General features: G+C 42.4%; 2 protein-coding genes across 2 annotated transcripts; one reads left to right on the forward strand and one right to left on the reverse strand.

The window, feature by feature from the left end:
- Positions 1 to 34: 34 nt before the first annotated feature.
- mmp28 (matrix metallopeptidase 28) lies at positions 35 to 19,151 on the forward strand. The gene is made up of 8 exons (XM_034547777.1): positions 35 to 338; positions 1,432 to 1,508; positions 2,023 to 2,222; positions 10,759 to 10,980; positions 11,346 to 11,591; positions 14,534 to 14,677; positions 15,731 to 15,898; positions 17,187 to 19,151. Exons 1-8 carry the CDS (start codon positions 213 to 215, stop codon positions 17,579 to 17,581), a joined length of 1,578 nt encoding a protein of 525 aa, XP_034403668.1. The 5' UTR covers positions 35 to 212; the 3' UTR covers positions 17,582 to 19,151.
- Positions 19,046 to 26,307, reverse strand: LOC117741078 (protein FAM124B). The gene is made up of 7 exons (XM_034547775.1): positions 25,924 to 26,307; positions 25,498 to 25,529; positions 24,853 to 25,056; positions 24,138 to 24,533; positions 23,772 to 23,968; positions 22,637 to 22,799; positions 19,046 to 21,745 (listed from the first exon to the last, which is right to left on the reverse strand). The coding sequence occupies exons 2-7, from the start codon at positions 25,511 to 25,513 to the stop codon at positions 21,156 to 21,158; spliced, it is 1,566 nt and encodes a 521-aa protein (XP_034403666.1). The 5' UTR covers positions 25,514 to 25,529; positions 25,924 to 26,307; the 3' UTR covers positions 19,046 to 21,155.
- Positions 26,308 to 26,545: the final 238 nt, after the last annotated feature.

A 26,545-nucleotide genomic window follows, 5' to 3' on the forward strand; every position in this document is an offset into this window, starting at 1 on the left:
GCACCGTTGTGTACAAGAGGTGAAGCTGCTGTTCAGTGGGCGGGGCCACACCACGGTGCTTGAATAGGCTCCGTCACTACTCAGTGATGGAGATATCAGGCGAGCCGCAGCACGCGCTCAGTTAGTTACTGACAGCGAGCAGGAGATCCAACAATGGGGAGAAGAATTAGCGGCGCCACTGACATGAGGAAAGCGGCGTGGATTGTCCCGCAATGAGCCGCCGACCTCCGGGCCGGTGCGGAGCTGAACGGGACATGAGGGCCGCCTGGATCCTGACCGTGACCGCCCTCTTCAGCGCCCGGACTGCAGGGGGATCACCGCTGGCCTCGGACCCTGGGGTACTCCTGTCTTGCGATCTGATGGGGTTTGGTAGACGGATAAAATATCGCTGAATAAAATGCTTATATTCACCCTGATTATTTGTTTGCGTTGTTTGCCCTCAAACGGCTCAAAGACTTAACGTTGTTTTATATTGTGCGAGTTTTAAATCCCTTGAACCCCAACCGTTTAACCATGTTCTAGATATTTCGTACAGTTGGACCCCAAATGGAAAAGTTAAATGTAACACATACTATCTTGAGAGCTGCTGCATGTTTACTTTGTCTACAATGACAGTTGATGTTCTGCATATGGTGAAACAAAAGAAGACCAAGCCCAGTACAACAATGTGCGTCTGAGGCTGCTTTGGGATTTTACCATTTAATTGCCTTAATGTGGTTTGAACTGCACTAGTTTAATAATAATATTGTTGGGCTATTACATGTGTTTCCACAACTTTACTCTTGCTCGAATATGAAAAGCCTGTCATGTTTCAGTATCTCTAATGGACATCTAAGCACATTCCTGCTTACCGGAGCACATCTGTCTTCTGCTCAATTTTGATTTCTAATCCACCGTCACCACATCTGTAATCATAGCTGTGCCTGCTGTTGTCTGAACACAAAACCTGCTACATCCACATGAGATTGTTTTATTTATCTATCATCAAGGCTAATCTCAACCACAATGCAACAACATCTTTATTCATGTACCCAGTTGGTTCATTTCTTCCACACTATTTTATAGGCGCTAGAGTACTCTCGGCTTGCATGCAATGCTTAAGAAATAACTATGAATGTTCTGGGACACCTCAGGGTTTTTTTCTCTTATGGGTGGTCCAGAGCTATACATCCGCCTTGACAACCTGCAGCAGCTACAGAATGACTGGGAAATTATCTTTTAAGTTTTATGGTTTGTTTCTTTCCCTCGTGGGGAGGTTTGCCTCTGGGAATGTACCAGTGTGTGTTCTTATGAGAGGCAAAGTGGTACTGTGAAATAATCACTTTTTTTTTTTTACAGAGGGGGTCTTGGCTGCAAAATAATAATCAGAAAGGTTTTTTTGTGTTTAACAGTTTTCGCAAGTAGTGTTAACAAGTTTCACAACTGTTGCAGGTTTTCCTTGAAAAGTATGGCTACCTCCATCAGGACAACCACATCCACAATGCAGTAGAGATGCAGTCAGCTATCTGGTAGGTGGTAAAACTATTTAGGCTTTTTCTTCTCAAAAACATGTAGTTAGCAGAAAGTCCAAAATGAATGTAATAGGATTTTAAGGATGCATATTACTCTACATCTTGCTGTACGGAGTTAGCTGGTGCTCAGTGCATCAGGGGGAAGGGTGAGCTCGGTGTGGTAAGAGCCCCGGAGCTGAACCGCAGGGCAGTAAAACACACCCTCATATCGGCACTGGGAGGCCTCTCCTGATCCCTCTGAACCAGACAGGAATGACAAGAACCTCGCCCTCTGGCCTAAAAACTGACTGTACAATAATGAAAACTGATTGAAAATGTAAAGTGTCAACTTGTTCATCTTGTGATTAGCTTCAAAATGTTTAGGCTAGTCTCAGACACATACACGGTTCTAAATAATTAAGTTTATGAAATTCCTGAACCATTATTTAAAAAAACTGACATGGCTTCATGACCCCACAGTACATTAAATAAATGACATATCTTTATTCAGAAACATTTCCCCTCTCCGTAGTGAGTTCCAGTGGCTTGCCCGGCTTCCGGTCACAGGCGAGCTTGATAGCGTCACCCTGAGGCAGATGGCGGAGCCCCGCTGTGGGGTGTCAGATGATGGCAGCCATCAGCTATGGACTTGGAGAGTAAACGCCATCTTCACTGGAAAGAGCGCCTCTCTCAGGCGACCACAGCGCCGCAGGAAGCGCTCTGCTACGCAAGGTAGTGTGTGAAACATGTACACGTCTGAGACACCATGTTTGTTTTTGAGTATCATGAGAGAGCATGTGTCTATTATAGGTGGAATACCTTTCTGAACATTGGAAAGCTGGGACATCATTCCAGTGTCCTGTTTTCAAGGTGGAAATGAACAGGAATTCATGGGAATTAATGTGATTAAAATGACAAAAAATATTAAATAGACTGTTATTAAATGAGGTGAATCACTCAACATTGTAATTTAACTTTCATTGAACAACAACAACACATTCTCAAGTCTCCTATCTCCAAAAAAAAGACCAAAAATAATGTTTCCTCAAATTCACACATCTTCATTGTCCAAGATGGTTCAGGATGTTTTTGTTTCATACTCAAAGAGCTTCAAGTTTGCTCCGAATGGCCACCAGTTTTTCAACTCGTGCTTTGATGTTAGTATTCCCAAACAGGGACCACTTACATTTGGAGGCAGCTGACGTTGGGATCTGGAGGATAGTCGAAGGCAGTGCATGGTTACAATTCCATTAAAAAGGATTTACTTTAAACCCAAACATGACGTAAGACCTGGTATGTGTATTGTCACAGTTAAACCATACAATTTCATATTCAAATTGTGCAATAATTTTTTTTTTTTTTAAAAGCTTAACTTCTCACAGAAGGGTTAGGGTTGGCTTTTTGCCTCCCTGTTGTCCTTTATGTGTAGGTTTTGTGTGTGGAGTGAAGACAGTTAACTGGGAGGGTCTGCCTCCATAAACTAAAGCACTAAATAGAGCTGAGGGGTGTAATAAAGCTGGCGGAGTGTCTGACGTTGCACGCGTCAGCCTGGATGGTTCGTGTTTTCTTGTACGTCATCTGGTGGAAAATGTTTAGTTTAGAAGTTGCGTGCTCCACTATGGTTTTGAGAAAGTTCGTGTCCAAAAGACCAATCAACCCACTGGATAGTTTTTCATAGTTTGTAAAATTATTTGGGAAGAGTCAGCCATCTCTTCAAACAACAGCAATTCATCCTACAGCTCCAGTGTGTTTATGCAAAATCCTCAATAATTCCAAGTTGTGCCACTACAAATACTACAGTTTTGACCCGTTTCGTCACTGTGTAGTTTGAGGGTTCCTCTAAATTCCTTTAAAGAATTATTGAGAATGTTAGAGATACTACAAATGTTCTTCTAAACACATAAATAAAAGCATTCATTAGTGTGCAATTTAAACTGGCTTGAAGAAGTTAAGAGTGCAGCTGGGCACTGCCGGATGAGGTAAAGGTTATCTTTACAGAAATCTTTGACAATTACTAAACAGGAGTACATTATTATTTGTTACACATTGCATTTTGTAAACTCAAAGGCTCAACACTACGTTTAGTCTTTAATGACTTATGTTTACATTTCTCTCTGGTGTTTTCATTCACCAGCCATTTGTGAATGTGCAGTAGCAGCAGCAGCAGTATCAGCAGCAGCAGTAACAGCTGCAGCAGTAGTAGTAACAGCAGCAGCAGCAGTAGTAGAAGTAACAGCAGCAGCAGTAGTCGTAACAGCAGCAGTAGTAGTAACAGTAGTAACAGCAGCAGCAGTAGTAGTAACAGCAGCAGTAGTCGTAACAGCAGCAGTAGTATTCGTAACAGCAGCAGTAGCAGCAGCAGTAGTAACAGCAGAAGCAGTAGTAGCAACAGAAACAGCAGCAGCAGTAGTAACAGCAGCAGCAATAGTAGTAACAACAGCAGTAGTAGTAGTAACATAAACAGCAGCAGCAGTAGTAGTAACAGCAGCAGCAGTAGTAGTAACAATAGTAGCAGCAGTAGTAGTAACAGTAGTAACAGCAGCAGCAATAGTAGTAACAGCAGAAGCAGTAGTAGCAACAGAAACAGCAGCAGCAGCAGTAGTAACAGCAGCAGCAATAGTAGTAACAACAGCAGTAGTAGTAGTAACATAAACAGCAGCAGTAGTAGTAACAATAGTAACAGCAGCAGCAGTAGTAGTAACAATAGTAACAGCAGCAGCAGTAGTAGTAACAGTAGTAACAGCAGCAGCAGTAGTGGTAACAGCAGCAGTAGCAGTAGTAACAGCAGCAGTAGTAGTAGTAACAATAGTAACAGCAGCAGCAGTAGTAGTAACAGTAGTAACAGCAGCAGCAGTAGTGGTAACAGTAGTAACAGCAGCAGCAGTAGTAGTAACAGCAGCAGCAGTAGTAACAGTAGTAACAGCAGCAGCAGTAGTAGTAACAGTAGTAACAGCAGCAGCAGTAGTAGTAACAATAGTAACAGCAGCAGCAGTAGTAGTAACAGTAGTAGCAGCAGTAGTGGTAACAGTAGTAACAGCAGCAGCAGTAGTAGTAACAGCAGCAGCAGCAGTAGTAACAGCAGCAGCAGCAGTAGTAACAGCAGCAGCAGTAGTAGTAACAGCAGCAGCAGTAGTAGTAACAGCAGCAGCAGCAGTAGTAACAGTAGTAACAGTAGCAGCAGTAATAGTAACAGCAGCAGCAGTAGTAGTAACAGCAGCAGCAGCAGTAGTAGTAACAGCAGCAGCAGTAGTAGTAACAGCAGCAGCAGTAGTAGTAACAGCAGCAGCAGTAGTAGTAACAGCAGCAGCAGCAGTAGTAACAGTAGTAACAGTAGCAGCAGTAATAGTAACAGTAGCAGCAGTAGTAGTAACAGCAGCAGTAGTAGTAGTAACAGTAGTAACAGCAGCAGCAGTAGTAGTAACAGCAGCAGCAGCAGTAGTAACAGTAGTAACAGCAGCAGCAGTAATAGTAACAGCAGCAGCAGTAGTAGTAACAGCAGCAGCAGCAGCAGTAGTAACAGTAGTAACAGCAGCAGCAGCAGTAGTAACAGTAGTAACAGTAGCAGCAGTAGTAGTAACAGCAGCAGCAGTAGTGGTAACAGTAGTAACAGCAGCAGCAGTAGTAGTAACAGCAGCAGCAGCAGTAGTAACAGCAGCAGCAGCAGTAGTAACAGCAGCAGCAGTAGTAGTAACAGCAGCAGCAGTAGTAGTAACAGCAGCAGCAGCAGTAGTAACAGTAGTAACAGTAGCAGCAGTAATAGTAACAGCAGCAGCAGTAGTAGTAACAGCAGCAGCAGCAGCAGTAGTAGTAACAGCAGCAGCAGTAGTAGTAACAGCAGCAGCAGTAGTAGTAACAGCAGCAGCAGTAGTAGTAACAGCAGCAGCAGCAGTAGTAACAGTAGTAACAGTAGCAGCAGTAATAGTAACAGTAGCAGCAGTAGTAGTAACAGCAGCAGTAGTAGTAGTAACAGTAGTAACAGCAGCAGCAGTAGTAGTAACAGCAGCAGCAGCAGTAGTAACAGTAGTAACAGCAGCAGCAGTAATAGTAACAGCAGCAGCAGTAGTAGTAACAGCAGCAGCAGCAGCAGTAGTAACAGTAGTAACAGCAGCAGCAGCAGTAGTAACAGTAGTAACAGTAGCAGCAGTAGTAGTAACAGCAGCAGCAGTAGTGGTAACAGTAGTAACAGCAGCAGCAGTAGTAGTAACAGCAGCAGCAGCAGTAGTAACAGTAGTAACAGTAGCAGCAGTAGTAGTAACAGCAGCAGCAGTAGTAGTAACAGTAGTAACAGCAGCAGCAGTAGTAGTAACAGTAGTAACAGCAGCAGCAGTAGTAGTAACAGTAGTAACAGCAGCAGCAGTAGTAGTAACAGCAGCAGCAGTAGTGGTAACAGTAGTAACATCAGCAGCAGTAGTAGTAACAGTAGTAACAGCAGCAGCAGCAGTAGTAGTAGTAACAGCAGCAGTAGTAGTAGTAACAGTAGTAACAGCAGCAGCAGCAGTAGTAGTAGTAACAGCAGTAGTAGTAGTAGTAACAGCAGTAACAGCAGCAGCAGTAGTAGTAACAGTAGTAACAGCAGCAGCAATAGTAGTAACAGTAGCAGTAGTAGTAGTAACAGCAGCAGTAGTAGTAACAGTAGTAACAGCAGCAGCAGTAGTAGTAACAGCAGCAGTAGTAGTAGTAACAGCAGCAGTAGTAGTAACAGTAGTAACAGCAGCAGCAGTAGTAGTAACAGTAGTAACAGCAGCAGCAATAGTAGTAACAGCAGCAGTAGTAGTAGTAACAGCAGCAGTAGTAGTAACAGTAGTAACAGCAGCAGCAGTAGTAGTAACAGTAGTAACAGCAGCAGCAATAGTAGTAACAGCAGCAGTAGTAGTAGTAACAGCAGTAGTAGTAGTAACAGTAGTAACAGCAGCAGCAGTAGTAGTAACAGTAGTAACAGCAGCAGCAATAGTAGTAACAGTAGTAACAGCAGCAGCAGTAGTAGTAACAGTAGTAACAGTAGTAACAGCAGCAGCAATAGTAGTAACAGTCCTTGGTGACAGCACCAGGAGTAGAAGGTTTTATACTCCCTCTCTCTCTACTTGTGCCTCCAGCCTCATGATGTGTGAAGCCTCTACATTCCTCCCTGTCACAGACGATGTTGGCTAATGTTCGGGGAATGCAGCGGTGGCTGATGTCTGCCGCTGCCTCTTCATGTCAGTACCTGACACGTTCCTTCTGGTAAATACATCCACAACTGACTGGATGGAATTATGTTGTTTTCCCGGCCGGCCGACTATTTCAATGGCCTAAAATCTTACTGGCTGAATGAGCCGATGTCTTGCTGAATGACTGAGTGTCTTGGATGGATTCCAGCCTGTTCTTGATTAAGAAAACAACTCTCCGTCATTAATTTAGACTCAGACATGACTCATATGACAGGTGGCCATATTATTATTATCCAAAGAGTTAAGTGGAAGATACTGTTACACTCTCAGGTCAAATCTTTTTCAGATCTAGTTTAGCAATGTAATGACTTCATTGTGAGTATGGTAAGGCAAACATTATTTAGCTTTGTGCTAAAGTTGCAGCAAATATGTTTCTACGATTCAGACACATGCCAGTGATCCCACTTTTGTTATGTAAACGTGTGTACTTATTAATCTTTCTGACTTGCGTGATCCCTGACTAGCGCCTTTAATTTCTTGTGTGGGAAAAGTTTTGACAGTAATTGGATGGATTCATTGACATTTGGTACAGACATTCTCAGGATGAATTGTAATCACTTTGACATATTTGAGCTGTTTGACCTTGATAGCTGACACCGGCTGCTAAACCCAGCCGGCAGCTTACAACACGCAGATGAGTCTGATGGGCTGCTTGTTTATTCACTCTCAGCTGTGGTGTGATGTGATTTTGTTTTGTGTGAACATGGCTGCCTCTGAACTTCCTGGAAACTGAAAACAAACCTTGACTTGGTATCTGATGTTCTTTCCCACTGATATTTACAGAGCTGACATTCCACCAGCCTTGTCCAAGATAAGTGTAATGTGTGTGTGTGTGTGTGTTTGTTGTACATGTGCACTTATGGATCTGTGCCATGGCATGGAGATTGTTTCACAACATCAATTACTGTAATGTTACACTATTTCAGCAGAATGCACAGATTGGAGCTCAGGGTTCTGCTCCCGATTGCTTGATTAGGAAATGCTGAAATTCTAAGATGGGGAACCCGTTTTACCCAATCTGGTTGTCATTGTGGGCGTGTTAGTCTGCTGACTTTAGCATTTAGCTGTGTTACACAGCCTCCAATCGTACACAGTACCAAACCAAATCTTTCTGCACCTCCACAAACAATAACTCTGGCTATCAGATGATCTCAGTCACTTCCGAATGTCTGTGATAACCCTCCCTCCCCACACTGCTACTATAGAGGGCATCATGATAATTGCTTCCATAAGGGAAGTCGGGGAATGTCTTGTGTATCTGACTTCCTGGCTTCTCTGCAGTCCTCGGGGACCTCTTACGCCGCGGCGGTCTGGAACAGAAAGAAGGCGCCTGAGCTCTGCTGAGAATACAGATCTACACACATCATGTGGCAACACGCCGAATGCATATAGTTTATCCGGTGTTCCAGATGTAAAATTGTGTGTGAAAATCTGACTTTAAAAGAAGAATGCAGGTTGTTATGGCAGTGAAATTACTTCTGAGGTTCCTTTTTTACCTTCTTGCAGCCGTTGGCCACCAACTAGGCGTGGCATTATTTACTTTTTTTTGGGACATCCACGCGTCTGTCTAATAGGATAAAATTATGATCTCACAACATCTTGGACAGATATGGATATACATTGCAATTTGACTGGTTGGCGTAGGCATACAACTGCGAGGCAGTTTTAGTTTTTTTTTCCCTTGAATGAATGCAAATTAATGGAATGGTTGTTATTCACGCTCATACAGCTGCAGTGTTTGAGGGCCTGCTGCTTCCACTTATATTCTCTAACATTTCTGTAAAGCGTTGCAACAAAACTACCACGGATCAAGTGTACACCAAGACTTGTGTTGAGTTAGTGCTGAAGCACGACTTCTGCTTGTGTGTTTACACAAACAGAAACACACATAGCTGTCAATGTCTGGCTCCAGATATCCAGATATTTTCCTTCCTCTAGGGAGCTATTGACGTTCAGAGTATGTCAGTGCATACCTTTTTGTTTATCGCTTTCATCTTTTACAGGACTCTGCTGTATATAATTTAACCGAGCACAAACGGCATCAAAATAACTGGAGGGTCCACATTCTCAAACCTGAGTGCCTCCGTGTGTGAGGGAGCAGAAGTATTTGTAGACCTCCCACTTGCATTTGGCCTGCACATCAGGGAAAACATACACTAAATATTTTGACAACTGTAAGTATGCTTGATTTGCCTTGCCACTTTCTAGTTAAGCCCCGCATGTGAAAATATGCGTACGTTTTTAAAGCCCATGTGGCAAGTCGTCTAAAGTGCATTACCGAGCTCACAGGGTACTTCTATTGGGTTTAATTCTAGCACTCTGTGTCTCACCCTCTCTAAAGCCCTCTTACAAATAAATACTTTTAAAAGACCCTGATTTTCTCAGTTATTGTCACTTCACCATTTGCAGTGGTCTCCTTTTGGGACTCAAAACCTTGAGACTTTGATTAGAACAATACGTAAAATACTGGGAAACATTAACTATATATTAACATTAACGTTACAACATTAACTATATATATATATATATATATATATATATATCATTCAATAAAGTTAAAAAACAACAACACATAAGGTAAATGTGTGTTGCAATCCAACTGTCCTTGTTAGGACAATAGTATTGATTGATTTCTTGAGGTAATTTAACTGGAAATGATATGATTTAAAATATAACTCTTTTAAAGTGGTTTTCATCCTGCATTTTAAGTTTATTTGGGATCTTGCCACGGTAAAATATAACAAAAGAGGAATAATTCTCGATTCCAAATGTTGTAATTATCTCCAGAGCAATCTCTTGCCAATAAGAAAAAAGTTAGAAGACCAGAAAACATGAATTGGGTCTGGTATTTTTGCAGACGATTTAGATGATTATTACAGCAAACTGTTCTTCTTAAAATGCCTCTTTTCCTCTTGTTTAAAATGAGTTCACCAACTCTTTCGTCCACTCCTGGACTTGGGCAGTCCAGCGGCTCCAGCTGCCGCCGCTCCAAGGTTTATATTATCTAATGATTGTTTCCTGCCCCTTCGTTCGTTTGTTGTAAATATGTGCTGCATGGTTTGCTGTTATGTTTGCTTTGTCTTCAGATTGCTACATTCAGTAATCCTATGTATATACGAAGAGATTAGCGCTTTTGTAAATTACAGAACGGCTGAATTTAACTCCACACTTCCATGTCTCACTAAACAAATGAGAGATTCTGAAGTGTGCGAGACATGTAATTATATCTTAGCTGAGAAACCACAGACATTGAGTAAGTTGTTTAAGAGTGTACTCAAAGTGCTTGTTAGTTGACCCAACTGTGAGCTAATGTGGTTAACATCATATCATTTTGGATGTAGAGAGACTCTACTTCAAAGCCTCACAGTTGAACATGGGCTATCTGGCATCTAATTAATAATACGGATATGCAAGATGTAAATACATTGCTATTCCAATAGGTAATAATAATATGAATTGTTTGTGAAACCTTTTTACAAAGCCAGTAGAAATACCCGGCATGAATTCAAACACGTTTGAAAACAAACCGATAGGAAACCGATGGATTAGATGGATGAACAATAATTGCAGGGTGCATAAATTTGGTTGAAGGACTTTGTCAAATGCGATTTCAGGAACAGAAATTTGGTTCAAGTGAGATGAGGCTGGGAAGGCCAGTGGGAGAGGTGGCAGTTTGCTGATGCTGCAGGTTTTACACTTGATTTCCCTTCTTTACATGCATTTGAATTAGTTATGTTTGAACTTGTCAGGCTTTGTGTTTTGCCTGTGTTGTATTATCATTGCTGTTAAGAAATGCCATATTTACTTGCATGGACTCGTGCCCACAGTTCTGCTTTTGTAAGTGCCAACCAACATCTTCAGCCTTCTAAAGGTATACTGGCACTACAAGGAAAAATCTTCCCTCAAATGTGAAACTAAGTATGTTCACTCATGTGAACAAACGTAGTGGAAAAAGTGGAATTTTTTTGTAAGTCCCTGATTAATTTAATTGTGAGTTTCATACCTGCCTGTTTCATATATGTGTTCCTCTGTCTCTCTCTGTGTGTTTATGTATTGTCCAGTTGAGAAGTGGTACAAACGTCATCTGACCTACCAGATAGTGAATCGGCCTCGCCACCTGTCTCTGGGCTCCGTGCGGCTGGCGGTGCGCGCTGCCTTTCAGCTGTGGAGCAACGTGTCGGGCCTGGTGTTCCAGGAGGCTCCCGAAGGCCCCGCAGACATCCGACTGGCATTTTACGAGGGAGACCACAACGACGGGGCCAGCAATGCCTTCGACGGCCCAGGTCAGGGACAACCACACACCCACACACCCATCTGATCCATAATTTAAATTAGTGTGTGTGTGTGTGTGGGTGTGTGTGAATATGATTGATAATTGTTTTGTGGCATGATGTTGTGTATGTAATTTGCCCTCAGGCTTCTTATGCAAATGAGATCCTGGTCCCAACCTCTTGAATTAATAAAGCTGAACAAGTCCTGCTGTTGTTTGTGTTTTCACAATAACCGGATTACTGTGAATTATCCAACTGGTCAACAACTAAGCAGTTACCTACTCAAGCCCCCACTCAGCATTTGAGAATGTATTTATTTCAGTCAAATACTGTGCGACACACTGCCTCTAACCGTTTCTTTCCTTCTTGACTTACAGGAGGAACTCTGGCTCACGCCTTCCTGCCTCGTAGGGGGGAAGCCCACTTTGACATGGCTGAGAGGTGGACGCTAAACGGACACAAGGGACACAACCTGTTCATGGTGACCGCCCACGAGATCGGGCACACTCTGGGACTGGAGCACTCCCCCGTCCGTCATGCCTTAATGTCGCCGTACTACAGGAAACTGGGCCGCAGCCTGGTGCTGAGCTGGGACGACATCATCGCGGTGCAGCAGCTGTACGGTGAGATGATTCTTCTTTATGGTGCAGATCCTACTTGTGGGTTCATTGCTAGAAACTCCTGCTGTGTGGACAAGCGTTGGCCAAAAAAGATTTCAACTTTAAATTCTTGTCCAGATTCAAACATTTCTCAGATGCCAAAAGAAGCTTAACAGCTCAACTCAAGGGAAATTATTTATTTGTGAAAATGAGAGGGTGCGGTTCCAAGGTCAGGGGGAGTGTTAAATGTTGCACCTCCACTGGACAGAGACATAGTTTACCACTTTTTCCCAACCTTTAAAGGGTTGGGGGGGAACGCTTTAGTGGGCAGATGACAAATGTCTCACTGTCTGGCTCAGCACAGCAGGGTTAAAGACGGTGAACCGAGGTAGCAGTTTAGAATGGACTATTATTGGAATACAGAGAACCACTTACATTAATTACTGCCTTGTTATGGAACCAGACTTGTCTTTGAGGAAACACAGGAGAAGTCATTTTTACTCTGCTGCCCATTAAAGCGGGAGTCGTGGCACTGAGCTGTGAAAAGGCCTGAGAGGTGGCCTGAAGGCCACCAGCTGCAAGCACAGACTGACAATGAGTAGAACAGTAGAGCTGTTTAGAGTTTCCTGAGTTCATCAAAACCTAGATTTGACAAAAGAATGACCGTTTTGGATCCAGCTATCTTCTTGTAGCTCCCAGTAACACTTGTGATTACAAGTGAGATTACTAAAGGGCTACAGGACAGAACGAGAAAGAGACTATTTTGTAATGCAGTCAATTAGTTGTATTGTGTTCTTGGCAAATATGGTGAAACTCCTCGAATACAAGGAGTTGAAACAACACCCGTCTAACAGCACGATGAGTTTGTTCTATCAGTTGCAGCTCTGTGGCCTCTCAGCTGCTTGGAAAAGTAGGTTTAGAGTGAGGGCAGCAGAGGTGGTGTGATCATCAGTCTCTGCCCTGAAACACAAACACACACACACACACACACACACACACACGCTTGTAATAGATTGCTGCAGAATGTGGGAGGGTTACAGACATCTGTGTGCATGACTAATATAATAATCTCTATTTACCTTGAGTGTGTTGTTCCTCCTGGCATGTGTAAGGCAGGTTTCCACATGTGCAGAGTTCTTCTATTACTGGTGCTCTCTCTACAGCTAAGGGGATGATATCACAGAACGTTGTCTTTAAAGTAGCTTCTGCCACTACTTGACCTCCTCTGTGATGGTGCGCAACGCTTAAAAGGAACAAGATGCAAATAGTGCATCAAGTGAGTACCCTTCCTTCACTCTGAAATGAGGTGTAGAGCAGCTGCAAAGGGCCAGTGAAGCTACCGAATGCTGCAGGAATGTTTGCATTGCTGCAGGACAGTCACACAATCGTTTGGATAATTTAACTCTGAACTTGAGACGTAGATCAACAGAAGCTTGCAGGCAGGCCGAGTCCAGATTCCTCTTTCTGTATTTAATATTTGAGGATATTTCCCCATCAGCTTTACCTCTGGTGATATTTGGGCCTCAGCTTCCTAAAATGAATGTATTTGCCAGCCTTTATTCCTCAGGGCCTCCCTTATTTACTCTGGATTAAAACAACAGCAACTCACCACTCTGCTGCCTCAGACGCACATTTCCATTTTCAGCTTTCCATTACGCTCAATACCTGCGACCCTTAATGCCACTTTGATTGATGTGACCATATAGTCACATCAAATTAATAGCAGAGCAGATGATTAGTTTGTAGGTGCTCATTTGCTTATCCATCTTTAAAGAAAGAATCATTGGTGGCTTACTCTGCTTACTTTTTGTTATTGGAATCCTTCTGCTCAGGTGGAGTTTAGCAAAGTGAAACATGCTTCAAACATGTTTGCTTATCGTCATAATTTCCACCCTGTGGCAGTCATTTCTGCAGACTGCAGCTGCAAGTAACAGTCAAGCAGCTCCAGAGACATGGGAAAACATAACTGGCAGGTCTCTAGGGTTCATGAAAAATGCTACATCTGCTTAAAGATATGAGCTGTAGGCAATGTGAGTAAATCTGGTTGTGTGTGTGTGTGTGTGTGTGTGTGTGTGTGTGTGTGTGTGAGTGAGAGAGAGAGAGAATCATTCCTAGTATTGACATTGTGATCTGATAATTAGCTCCACTGACTGCTCTGTGGCAAAAAGCATGAAACATATTAAAAGACATTTGCCCTAGAAGACAATGTGTGTATAGTATGTATGAACAGCGGTGGTTCCCCGCTCCTTTAGTTGACTAAAAATTGGACCGCAACTAAAGGTTCAGTGTGTACTATATCACACACACACACACACACACACACACACACACACACTCACTTGTGTGTTATCCACTCTGGTGTGTGTATATCTATTTTTCCTGCTGTCTTCCTCCTGTTCTTGGGTGTGCTGATTTTATCCACCTCCTACACAAATGTTTGTTCAACTCCCTGCAAACAAAATGACTGTAATCATGTCCAAGCACCATCGTTTACTCTTATGCTCCATAGGTCGTATGTTGTTCTTTTTCCTTTTGTCCTGTTTGAGTATTTCTTTATTCTTTTCTTCTCATGTGCCAACAATCTGCACTAAGTCCATTGTTTATTTCCTGTGCAGTATATTGTCATCCATCAGTGTACATCAACTAAGCCACATCCTGTAAAGGACAATTTAAATGTTAACATTATCAAAGTCCTGTTTTAGAAGAAATCTCCACTGTTTGCCTTTCCAATTGTTCCAATTTAGGTAAATACTTAAATTGCTTTTGGCATGCTTGAGAAATTAGACTGTCTGTCCTCACAGTTTTGTTTGGTCGCTGTAAGTTTTAAATGCGTGTGAAAATGTAATCCCAGGTGGACGCATAACGACCCCACTCAAAGGGATTATGCCAGTCCGTGGATTCTTATTTCATGGCCTTGTCTGATGCCTGTTGGCTTCACTGTTTTGTTGCTTTGTTTCGGCCCTCAGGTAAGCCATCAGGTGATCGCCCTTTGAGGCTGCCAGGCCAGGTTTTGCACGCCGCTCTGCAGGAGTTCACAGAGCTTCACAGCGGGCACGAGACCACAGGGCAGCCTCTCTACTGCCAGGGCATCTTTGATGCCATCACCATGGGTGAGGTCGGAGAGAAATAGGAATTCAAAGTAACATTCAGACATATCCTTCCTGGGGTGGATCTTCAAAAAGGTGAAAAATCTTGCAGACCAAAGAAGAGAATCCTGTTATCATATTTATCTTTCTAAAACAAGTGGACAAAAAGAGGACAAAGCGCGTTCAATCAACCATTTTCGACACCAGTTTATTCTTTGAGAGAAGTTCACTTTTTTTGACCTGAAACTTTCAACCACATCTCAGTCTTTATACTCTGTGATGCATGATACAAACTCTGTGACAACTGAGCAAGAACCTTTTAATACCATGTAAACCGTTTACATTAGCAACGCACTTTACATTGTATGTACTATAAATTGAATGTAAGATATCACAACAGTCTTATTTTGTGATAAGGCCTTGGACCCCTGTATCAATGCAACATACCTGTGGGGACAAAGCACAAGGAATTGAAGTATGAACATCAGTAACACGTGAGCATTAATAACAATGGCATAAAAAGTTATTGTAGTATGGTATAAAATGTCATGAAAAAGTGATAGTATGCCATATAATTGCAAAATAAATGTTGTATGTTGTAAAATAGTATAATATAAATACAATTTTATTTTACCAGAATAAATCAAAAGTCAGTACAGTATGTCAAATATTTTTATTGTATAATATCCTATAAATAAAGTCATGAAAATTCCTAATATAGTATATGAAAATGTAATAAAAAAGGCCTATAGTATGCCATGAACAATTTAATTATATAGGTTCCAAATTATGAAGTGAAGTCTTAGCATAGTATGTCATGAAAGGTTATTTTATAGTATAGTATGCAATAAAAAATGAATAACATAGTATGACATAACTAATTGTATAGTACAACATGAAGAAATAACAATCTATTGTGTCATGACAAAATCATTCAATAGTATCCCATACAAAAGCCATAGTATCATATGCCATAGCAATGTTAGAATAGTATTGTTTGTCAAGGTCAAGATTGAACGTAAAATGAGTGTGTGTACATTTATTATTATTATTTAGTTTATGTTTTTGTGTCTGCAGACCAGAATGAGACAGTGCTGGTGTTCCGGGGCGGCGTGTACTGGGCGGTTTCGGCTGACGGCGGTGTGAGCGGCCCGCTGCCTCTCCGTCATCGCTGGTCTGACCTTCCTCCGGCCATCGAGGCTGCTGCCTTCTCCCCGCTGGACTCCAAGTGGTATTTTTTTAAAGGTGCTGCTTCCCTCCACTCATTAACGTCATTCTCACACTTGATTTTAAAGACATTCCCTCAGCTATTGCCTCACATCACAAATAAGTTCCCAAAATAGATGCTATTGGGCCTTTAAATAGGAAAGTGCTATTCAAAGAGTATAATTCAATTCAATTCAATTCAATTCAGTTTATTTTGTATAGCCCAATATCACAAATTACAAATTTGCCTCAGAGGGCTTTACAATCTGTACACATACGACATCCCTGACCTTTGACCTCACATCGAATCAGGAAAAACTCCCCAAAAATAACCTTTGACAGGGAAAAAAGGGAAGAAACCTTCAGGAGAGCAACAGAGGAGGATCCCTCTCCCCGGATGGACAGAAGAATAGATGTCATGTGTACAGAATGAACAGCATTTACAAAGTTACATAAACACATTACATGAATATGACAATGTATGAATGGAACTCCAATCCGTATACTGCACTGAAGCCCCAGCGGTCATCTTAAAGTAGCTTCACTTTAGTGTTAAAGGCCACAACTTGTTTGAAGTTTCCTGCTAACCTGGCAGTAATCTAGATTTAACCATCTAATGATCAATGCAGGGCTGCACGGTGGTGTAGTGGCTAGCACTGTCGCCTCACAGCAAGAGGGCCGTGGGTTCAATTCCCGGTCGGAGCGGTCCTTCTGTGTGGAGTTTGCATGTTCTCCCCGTGGCAGCGTGGGTTCTCTCCGGGCTCTCCGGCTTCCTCCCACAGTCCAAAGACATGCTGCAGGTTAATTGATCTCTAAATGTCCCATAGGTGTGAATGTGAGAGTGAATGGTTGTATGTCCCTACATGTGCCCTCGATGGACTGGCGGCCTGTCCAGGGTGTCCCCTGCCTTCGCCCTATGTCAGCTGGGATAGGCTCCAGCGCCCCCGCGACCCTAATGAGGATAAGCGGTATTGAAAATGGATGGATGGATGGATGATTAATGCAATAATACAGAAGCTAGTAGATTATTATTACTATGCTTATGATCTACTTCATTTTCTCTGTCCTTTTTTAAAAATCTGTGAGCTAAAAAAAGCACCGTCTTCACAAGCGCAAGTTGCCAAGCCAGTTTGACCTGTCAACAGTATGATGTCATGTGAAATGGGAAGTGCTGGATTAATTTAACTTTTGAAACCACTGTGATCAAATATAATATGATGGTGCTTTGCAAATATGATTTCAACAAAAAACATTTTGATGTTCAATTTGTTTTATTGTTGAATCATAATTTATAACTGCGTTTCTTTCTCCTCGTCTTGTGGTGTAGGGAAGCGAATGTGGCGCTACTCAGGCAGCGTGCTGGACCAGGGCTTCCCCAGGAAGAGCAGTGAGATGGGGCTGCCTCGACACCCTGACTGTGTCTTCTACTACGCTCCTCTGGGTCACATGGTCCTCTTCAAGGGCTCCCGTTACTCTGTGCTTAACCTCAAAACCCTGCACCAAGAGCCCTACTACCCTCGCAGGCTGACAGACTGGACGGGTGTGCCCCAGGGGACCAACGGGGCGCTGACCCGTCCCGACGGACGCCTCTACCTGTTCAGAGAACAGCGATTCTGGAGATTTGACCCGGTCAAGGTGCGAGTCACCAGAGAGGGCCAGTGGGCTAAAGACCTGAGCTGGACTGGTTGTAGCAACGCGCCTCAGAGCAACAGCATTCTTTGACCAGCAGAGGGCGCTGTAAGCTTTAGATGACTTGCAACGTGTTCATGTATACTATAATGTTAGGTGCCATAACTTTTTCAACCAAAACCCACATTGAGTTTATATGGTGCAAAGTGAGCATAGCTCAGCAAACTCAATGAAGGGATTCAACTAAAAGATACCCACTTGGTTTATACATTTTAAAGCTCAAATAGTATTTATACTGCAGAGTAATGACTATTACTGTACATGGATGTAGAAGTATAGCCTCATTAATACAGGTAAGAACATTAAAGGACTGTGCACTCTTAAGTAAGCAGACCAAACAGTTTTTTTAGTTGGAACAATGCTTCTGAAACCATTGTGTTTCTCTTGTCATATTTGCACACTGACAGAGAAACCACAAGATGTGCGTAATCTTTTCTGCAACTTCAGAATATGCTATTTAACATTATAGACATGGCTGTTACCTTCTTTGGACTGTAGTTGTGTTTCCAGCTAATTGCTGTCAAGGCTGTCTAAGGAGAAACATAATTAAGTGTGAAAATGTATAGACCGTAATTAGGCCAGGTCTAGTCCACGACTTATACATTTTAACACGCGCATAAAGAGTAAAGATGATTTGAAGTGCATTTAAACAAATGTAATCAAAAGCCACCAGGCTATAGCTTCACTATGTCAAGCCTGTGACAGACTGACAGTGCTGCACTGTGGAGAGCAATCAGACTAAATCAGATTTCAGCGACATTAAAGAGCGCCTTCACACTGAGATCGTCATCCGTTACAAAGGCCATCCAACAATACTATAATACATAAAACAATCATGAAGAGTAATAGTACGGTATTCAATAAAAAGGCATAGCATGCTATTTAAAAAAGCCCTGACCAAGTTTAACTTTCCGGCTTAGGATCAATAGTCATGATGGAAATCTGTCTGGGAGATAGCGACCTCACTTTCCGGGGTGCTCTCAAAAGAAGCAAGTTGCATTTCCGAAAGACGACACACACAAACATAATGTTAATCTGGAGAAGAATGCAGAATGAATGTCGTAACTGTCTTTTGCAATGATTATACAGCAGAGAGGATGTTTGCATTTTGATTTGATTAGGATTTATAATTGCAGGGGCCAGGTCAGTTTGACCTCTGTAAACAGGATATTATATGAAATGTGAAGTACTGGAGGGATTTGTGGAGCCACTATGATCAAATTCAATATGATTCTGTTGTGCAAATGATTTCCACAAACAAATCTTAAGCAACAACATTCTTTGACCATCAGAGGGAGCTGTAAGCTTTAGATAACGTGCAATTAGTAGATGTCTGCAATGATGTAAAGGTGCCATAACTTTTTAACCAAAACCCACATTGAGTTGAAATGTTGCAAAGGGAAGATAGCTCACTGAACTTATGCCATTATTAATTCATCATTAATAACGGTAAGACTGCACTCTTGTGAGGAAACCAAACTCTTGTTTTTGTTTTTTAAAACCATCTTTATTTCTCTTGCCGTTTTTGCTCAATGACAAGGAAACCAAAAAATGTGCGTCATCTCTTCTGCAACATATTGTAGACATAAATGACTAGTCGCTTACTTAAGCCAGTGGTTGTGTTTCCCACTCATTGCTTTCTATAGTAGAAGGCCTAAATCTGTATCGCTGACTCCCAACAGCAAGTGCCTTACCTGAGTTTTTCAGGGTGCTCAGCATTATGAGGTCATATTTCTGAGTCACATCTGTCGAAGCAGGCAGATGTGTTGGTCCAAAAGTTGTAACATTGTGACGAGTACATCATGAAGTGTATCATGACGGCAGAGGAGCGGTGGACGTTATCACAAAGCTGACAGCTGTCTGACAGCATTCTAACACAGTCGAACAACAATTTAACTGTAACCGTGAACGTTTTCAAAGTCAAACCAAAATATAATTCTGTGTAGTTTGTGACTGAAGGCCAAACGCCACAACAGTTTCACAAAACTGCGGTAATACATTTGTTCACTTCTGACCTTTTCATCCGATCAGAGTATTCACTTTGCATGGTGTTTTTCCATCACCGCAGGCAGAGCAGTTGTCTGTCAGACTAATGGAGATCATTGATTACTCGGCTCACAGTAGAGCATGCTAAAATTCATTTTGACACCGGCATTACATTAGTATTGAAGCTTAACACGTGTAGTTGTGTGGAAACATGTCCGAACACACAGCAAACCTTCATAATCTGACCACAGCAAAAATATGGCTTATTCATTTATCTTTTAATACTAAGCCTTCAACATTGTACACACGAAGGACACTCACAGCTCCTGACTGAACATGCTTGCCTTCTTACTTTCATTCACGGTAAACCTTTAGAAAAATTAACAACTGCCCTGCACACCCGCAGCCTCCTGTTGACCAGTGAGCAGCTCAAACTGTGTAACCTTAAATCAAAAGCATTTGATTAAGCACTGGCTATAATGCACGAGTGAATGCCAGATTCAGGTTTATCTGTGAGGGGGGGTTGGTTACATTAAGAAGGTCCATGGATATAATCACTACAATGATCATGAGCACTGTGCAAAACTGTTGTGGGTTTGACTACCATATGTTGTAACTGATCAGTTCAACACATGTTTGAACTTAAATGTATCTGTCTGCTGATCCCTCAGCTTATAGCCTTACAGTAATTAACATTCCTTAGTTCCAAGGACACATTTGGGCTGTTTAAGACACCTTACATACTAATGGTTCAATTCTTATAACTAAAAAAACTAACATATATTACAAGATTTTTTTGAAACGTCTAAATGTTTTCTTTAAGTAGTTATTTAGAAAATCCTGCTAACTATAGGCTATCTGAGGACAGTAATTTGGCCTAGGTTTAGTACATTTTAACACGCGCATAAAGAGTAAAGATGATTTGAAGTGCATTTAAACAAATGTAATCAAAAGCCACCAGGCTATAGCTTCACTATGTCAAGCCTGTGACAGACTGACAGTGCTGCACTGTGGAGAGCAATCAGACTAAATCAGATTTCAGCGACATTAAAGAGCGCCTTCACGCTGAGATCGTCATCTGTTTCAAAGGCCATCCAACAATAAAACATGAGCTTGTCAAATTGAGTAATGTGACAGAAACCTAATCTGGAATTAGTACCCTGACATTAACACTTGTCCTTCGGGTTGTGCTTTTCGCAGGGCTACATTTTAGCACAATAGCTGCACAAATAATTAGTTGGATCTAAATATAAAAGTAATTTAAACATTCAAGAATATTATTACCTGCACTGTTTCAACATATAATTCACTTTGTACCGCTCTCTTGGCAGCTCCGTTGTTTCAACAATTGTACTGTATATTGTAGAAACTTATGTGACAAGTCCAACCATTTAAAGACTTTAGTCATTTCTGAGTGGAAAGTGTCACCTGCAGCTCAACTTTGCCTTCTTCTGTATTCCAGAGGACTTCTCTTTAGCCAGACTACACAGCGGTGTCCTCCTGCATAACTGCTTATTTAACAGGTTTATCATCTTGTCCAAGCTCTGCTGCAGTCCTCCATGTGATATGTTTTTAATTGCACTGTGATTGTTACCACAGCATGTGGCGTAGTAGCAGGAAGTTAGATGAAGAACTCATCGACTGGCTCCTCGTTGTTTGTGCGTGCTGACGGCAGCTCAGCTGTAGTCCTGGTTTCCACAAATGGCCCTTTGGAGGGACTTTGTCCTGCTGCCACGGTCCTGCTGCCACAGGCCTTCCTGGCTCCATCTGTACATCCAGATGAGCCCCACGTCCTGGAGGCGACCTGAGGGTGCATGTGTTTCTGTGGCAGACATTCAATCAGCTCCTTGGCCAGACCCTCAACAGCTGCAGGTCTCTCAGAATGGAGAGTCATCAAAAGATCCATGGAGGAAGAGCGAGCAATCATTTTGACTGCCGTGTCAGAGTGCAGTGGGACAGGGACTCCTGTGTCTACATTGGTTTCTGGCTCCTCCTCTTCCAGAAGGAGATGGGAGAGAGAACGAGTGATGGAGGGGTGCAGAGGAGATTCAGGGCGGGTGGTAGTTGAGGGCAGTGCAGGGCTGCTGCGCTGTGATGAGTAACAGGAGCTACCTGGAGGGGTGCTACAGCAGCTTCCTGATCCCTGGCTCTCTGCTACACCACCTCCTCCATGAAGCTTCTCAAGGACAGAGTCACTGCGTGGCCTGTGGCCTGTTGACAACCAAAGACACACGGAGCAGAGTCACAAAAGTGGGCAATTAGAAACCTTTGCTATTTGAGCACATTTGAGTCCTTACCGCCGTGGCCCGAGGTTCGAATTTGCCATTTAGTGTGTTACTGCCACCTTGTAGATCTTTCCATACATTTCATTGAGTTCATAACCGGTTAGGTCAGCAACACACTTACATTTACTATACATTGACTGCAAGATAACACACCTAAACATGCATAGTTTGTGATAACTCCCTGGGCCATTGTATTAATGCAACATAATTCAGACAGATGGTGTTGGGATAAAGTACAAGAGATTCAATTGAGTGACTTACCAAGTGCAAGGTTCATTACAAAGAGTAATATCAGTAACACACAGTAGCTAGAAACACATTGTGGGATGACATGATGTGGTGGACATCAAACACAAGGCAAGAGAAGTAACCATGGAGTAGAATATTGTATATTTAGGTACCTTGCCAATTTAAATGTTTTCTTTGCAGTCAACTAATTCTGTAAAATTCAAATCACAGGCAATTTTTTTGACTTTACCTAATGAATTAATGACCTTGATGAATGATATTATTATTTATAATCACACGTCTGTTTCAATAGGATCGCTATAAATCAATCATTAATAAATATGTCTGATGTTTAATAATGATGACTGAGCTATCATCGCGATGATGGTTTATAGCATAGTTTCTCAAAAGTGCTGCTCGGGTCTGACACACAACGTTGCGCCTCAAAACAAGCTACAAAATGTAATACTTCGATGAATAGCATTCAGGACTTTTTAAGGGCTTTAATTGTTGCTTTATTGATTTATCAATTTCTTAAGACTATTCATCTTAGACCCTGTGACCACAGATTCCCTTTATGTGTACCTACCTTGCTTGTGTGTTTGCCAGGGCAGGGGAGTCGTGAGGCTGCAGGGTGACAGGCTGTGGCCCTGTCCCGAGCTCCGGAGCTGCATTCCTCGAGGGGACACGCTGGGGCAGGTCAAGGGGAAAGCACAGGTCAGAGGTCGTTGAGGTTGAGCCGGGGTTTTCACCTGTCGCACAGAAGGACAGATGGAGAGGGATTATGATTTACACCAGGACTACAGAGATTTAAGCGAGTTAAGTAACTTTGAGAGAATTAACAAACACGCATCTTACATATGCCTACTCTGACAGCTTTGAGTTGGTTCTGTGAAAGACAGCAGCCACATGCCTTTTTTCATCGTCACAAAAAGAATGAAATGACAAGTATTTTTTCCATTTCTATTACTAATCTGAATTTTAATACCAGTTGAAAGCTTGATTTCTATATTCTGAGCTGATGGAGTAACCTGTTGACACCGATTAGTCTATTGTGTGAACAGGATAAAAAATTCAGGCCTTTTGGACAAAAAGGTTTCATTTTGTTGGGCATCAGATTTGTGTTATGTGAAATTGTTAAAAACTTAAACCTGAGATGGGATACTGCCATCAGTCAATAAGACTTGCGACACGAGGAAAGTAAAGCAGCCATTCACATATCATGATTTTGCCATCTCGACTTGCTCTATTCTTCATCATCATCATGTGGTACATTACATTACATTTCATAAATGTACTTGGACAAATACATCTCAAAATAACAGTGTACCTGAATTGGTTCACATTAATGACCATTCAAAATTCTGCAAAAATATACTTACCAATATAAAATCTTGAAATATGTTGTTCTATCATTTTTCTACTTCCATAGACATCTAAACAGATGTTGAGTTATTTCTCATTATAAAGCAAGAAATAGTACAACATCTGTTTCGACTATATTTACACTGACGTGTTTTAAGTGTTTGGACAACATCTGGTCACAAAAGGGGTTTTGTATCGCATGCGAATCTTACAAAGTGGGATTCATGCCAGGTTGAATAATCATCTATTTATCAAACATAACATGAAACATAAAATTGAAAGGCAACACAAACTTCACAAACAACTGCTGCCTTCCCTCTGAAGCAAACATGATATTCCCTCGAGCGATTTGCACTTACCTGGAAGAGAATCTTGTTGCCATCCAGGTCTTCTGTCTGCCAGCGTGTGGTGCTTATGGGGGTACAGGGGTTGGGCAACAGAGGGACTAGCTGGCCAATTTCTTCCACAATAAACTGCAGCACAGCAGAGCTGCATGGCTCCACCAGAGACCCTGGTGGCAACTGTTTTAAAGCCAGCTGCAGGCACAGCCCGGGCTCTGTGTAAAAGAAACAAGTGATTATGTGTCACTTGTTTATTTTATTTTATTTTTATCACAATAACAAAAAAGCTCAACCTTAAAGCTGGGCTTGTTGATATGAATAGCTTATATTTGTTGTTGCTTTAAACAGTATAACAATTACAAAAGCAACAGTTTTAAGACGTACCCGTGTGGAGAGTGAACCAGCAGAAGCCCGTCTTCTGCTCCTCTGCCTGTCGCTGCAGCACCGTCTCATAGAGCCGCACAGCATCCTCGTAGTTGTCATATCCACTGTACAGTGTCACACGTAGTATTTCCCCTCCACAGTGGACTGGTCGAACCCCCCACACAGGCATGCCTGTACCCAAACTATAGAAATCTCTGCTGGGCAGGAGGTAGGGCCGCAACATGGCATTGGCGGGGGAGCTGCTGGATGTAATGTAGACTCCTCCTGTTTGGCTGCCGCAGGTCTCCGTGTGGTGGTACTGCCAGGGTGGACGCTGAAAGAAGTCCAGCACTTTGAGGATTCGCTCCTCTCCATAGGCCTCATGGAGGAAGAAGGTGATGGCCAGAGAAGGGTAGCCTAAGACATTTTTGTAAAAGAGTTGTAAAAGCTAAAATAAAAACGGATGCAGATTCTAGCAGGGGAAGCTGGTTGTGGGATTATATACAGAGTACATGTAGTATTGAGTTAAGAGTATATCATTTGAAGAGGTTGTCCCGTTCTTACATATGGAAATTATTATTTTCCTATTTACAGAAAGAAATACACCATGTGCAATGAGGCTGTACGGGCACAACAGAGTTTGGCATCAATATCAATTAAACACCGGAGACACGATTTATATAACAAGATGTAAGTATAACAAATGCAAGATCCTCTTCACAGTGAGGAAATGTACCTGCCACGGAACAGAGGCTTCTGAATGGGGAGGCCCTCTCTGACACATGGAAGATGCGGAGACTTGGGCAGAGCCAGCGCAGGAGGCGATCCAGAGTGTGCTGCAACAGCAGTGAATCTCCAGGGTTGGCCAGCAGATGTAAGTTCATTAGCAGGACCTGATGCTGCTGCTGCTGCTGCCTGACCCGACTGGTCACGAACTGAACTGGGGTTACACACACAATGCATATGTGTACAAAGACAAGAGCTGAGTCATACTCGTCACATTACAACTGTCAAATTTAAGAAGGTCTTTAGTGGTTTAGTGTTTAGTTAAGTGCCAAAACAATCACTGATGCACTGTGTTTGGAAATGGAGAGGTAATTGTGTTTATTAGTATTATTGTCTCAACTTGACTAGTATAAACTATAAACTGTAGACTCCTTCTCCTCGACAGTTAAGTGTTTTTTCTTTCTTTTTTGCGCATGATATTTTGCAATTTCTGAGCTGATGAGCTTGACTCATATTAATGGCTGAAAATCATGATACCGTGGCCTCTGCTGTATCAATTTCGACCATGCTCATTTTAATGATGTCCCTTGTGAGTCTTTTAACTTTAAAAAAGCACAACTTAACCAACATTTACAGCAGTGCCTCTTAAACTTACTGCCAGATGACGACATCCTGCTGCAGTCAGATCTGAATAGGAAGACACAAAAAGTACACACGTGATTAATTCCCAAATGTGCAGGTTTACATTGGCGAAGAGGGTGGGGGGTGGACACACACACACACACACACACACACAACAATCTGTCTCCATCTTGTGGTGGTTGGTTTGGAAACGAGCCCCTTTTGGTCACCATGACAACACTTTATATGTTGTTAGCTAACATAAGCGTAAAAAAGCTAATTTACGAGAACACCTCTGCCAGAGGACAACAGTTATAAACACCTGTAGTGAAGCGGTTGAAATCCCAGTTTTAGTTTGAAATGAAACCCCCCTTTTTCAAGAGTTACTGTCAGAGTTTCCATTGTGGCTCCGGGTGGCTCGCGGACGTTAGCTCGCGCTGAAACAAACGCGTTGACTCACTCGGCCGTTTCCGCTCCGGACTCCACGTTTTCATCGTCGGGTCTCTTTCAGCAGCTCCTCGAGACGTCGTCCGGAGGCGACCGCTTCTGTCCCGCTACGTCGAGCCATCCGCACGGAGGGTTTGAGCGGCGTCTGCAGCAGCGGACTGAGGGTGAAAAGCCCCCAACGAGAAAGAAAAAAGGGGGGGACTGTTTGGCCGGGACGCTGACGTCACCGGGCAACCGAACACCGTTATGTTAAAAATAAAAAGTGGATATTTTGTGGGAGAAAACAAAAAAAAAACTGCCCCCGTTTAGAGTGAATACATGCTATATATTATATGTAGGAGCCGGAATTCTGGGTAAAAATGTGTGCCGCCTGTAATAACATGGAGCAGATGGCATCTCACAATACGGGAAGACAAAGGGCAGTCCAGACGGGCTGGACAGATTTAAAAGTGCAGGGGACGAATGGAGGGGAGGCTCTAAACCCTGCAAATTAAAGACATTGTTTGTTAATACCCTGTTAAGAGCATTAAACTCGCTTTTGCAGCACACCACGTTTGGACAAGACCAGTGAAAGACATTCACCCACCCGCCCGTTTATAAATCACACCAAGCAGACAGTCCCACTAGAACACGTC

The sequence above is a fragment of the Cyclopterus lumpus genome, chromosome 13, assembly GCF_009769545.1.
Source record: "Cyclopterus lumpus isolate fCycLum1 chromosome 13, fCycLum1.pri, whole genome shotgun sequence".
Lineage (NCBI taxonomy): Eukaryota > Metazoa > Chordata > Actinopteri > Perciformes > Cyclopteridae > Cyclopterus > Cyclopterus lumpus.

Excerpts from the sequence above, each read along its gene's own strand:
- mmp28 (XM_034547777.1), top strand. The coding sequence starts at position 213 with ATGAGCCGCCGACCTCCGGGCCGGTGCGGAGCTGAACGGGACATGAGG. Across the intron at positions 339-1,431 it reads CGCTGGCCTCGGACCCTGGG|GTTTTCCTTGAAAAGTATGG; the intron begins GTACTCCTGTCT and ends CAACTGTTGCAG. Across the intron at positions 14,678-15,730 it reads CTTTGATGCCATCACCATGG|ACCAGAATGAGACAGTGCTG; the intron begins GTGAGGTCGGAG and ends TTGTGTCTGCAG.
- LOC117741078 (XM_034547775.1), bottom strand. Across the intron at positions 24,534-24,852 it reads AAGCCTCTGTTCCGTGGCAG|GCTACCCTTCTCTGGCCATC; the intron begins GTACATTTCCTC and ends AAAATGTCTTAG. Across the intron at positions 23,969-24,137 it reads CTGGTTCACTCTCCACACGG|AGCCCGGGCTGTGCCTGCAG; the intron begins GTACGTCTTAAA and ends TCTTTTACACAG.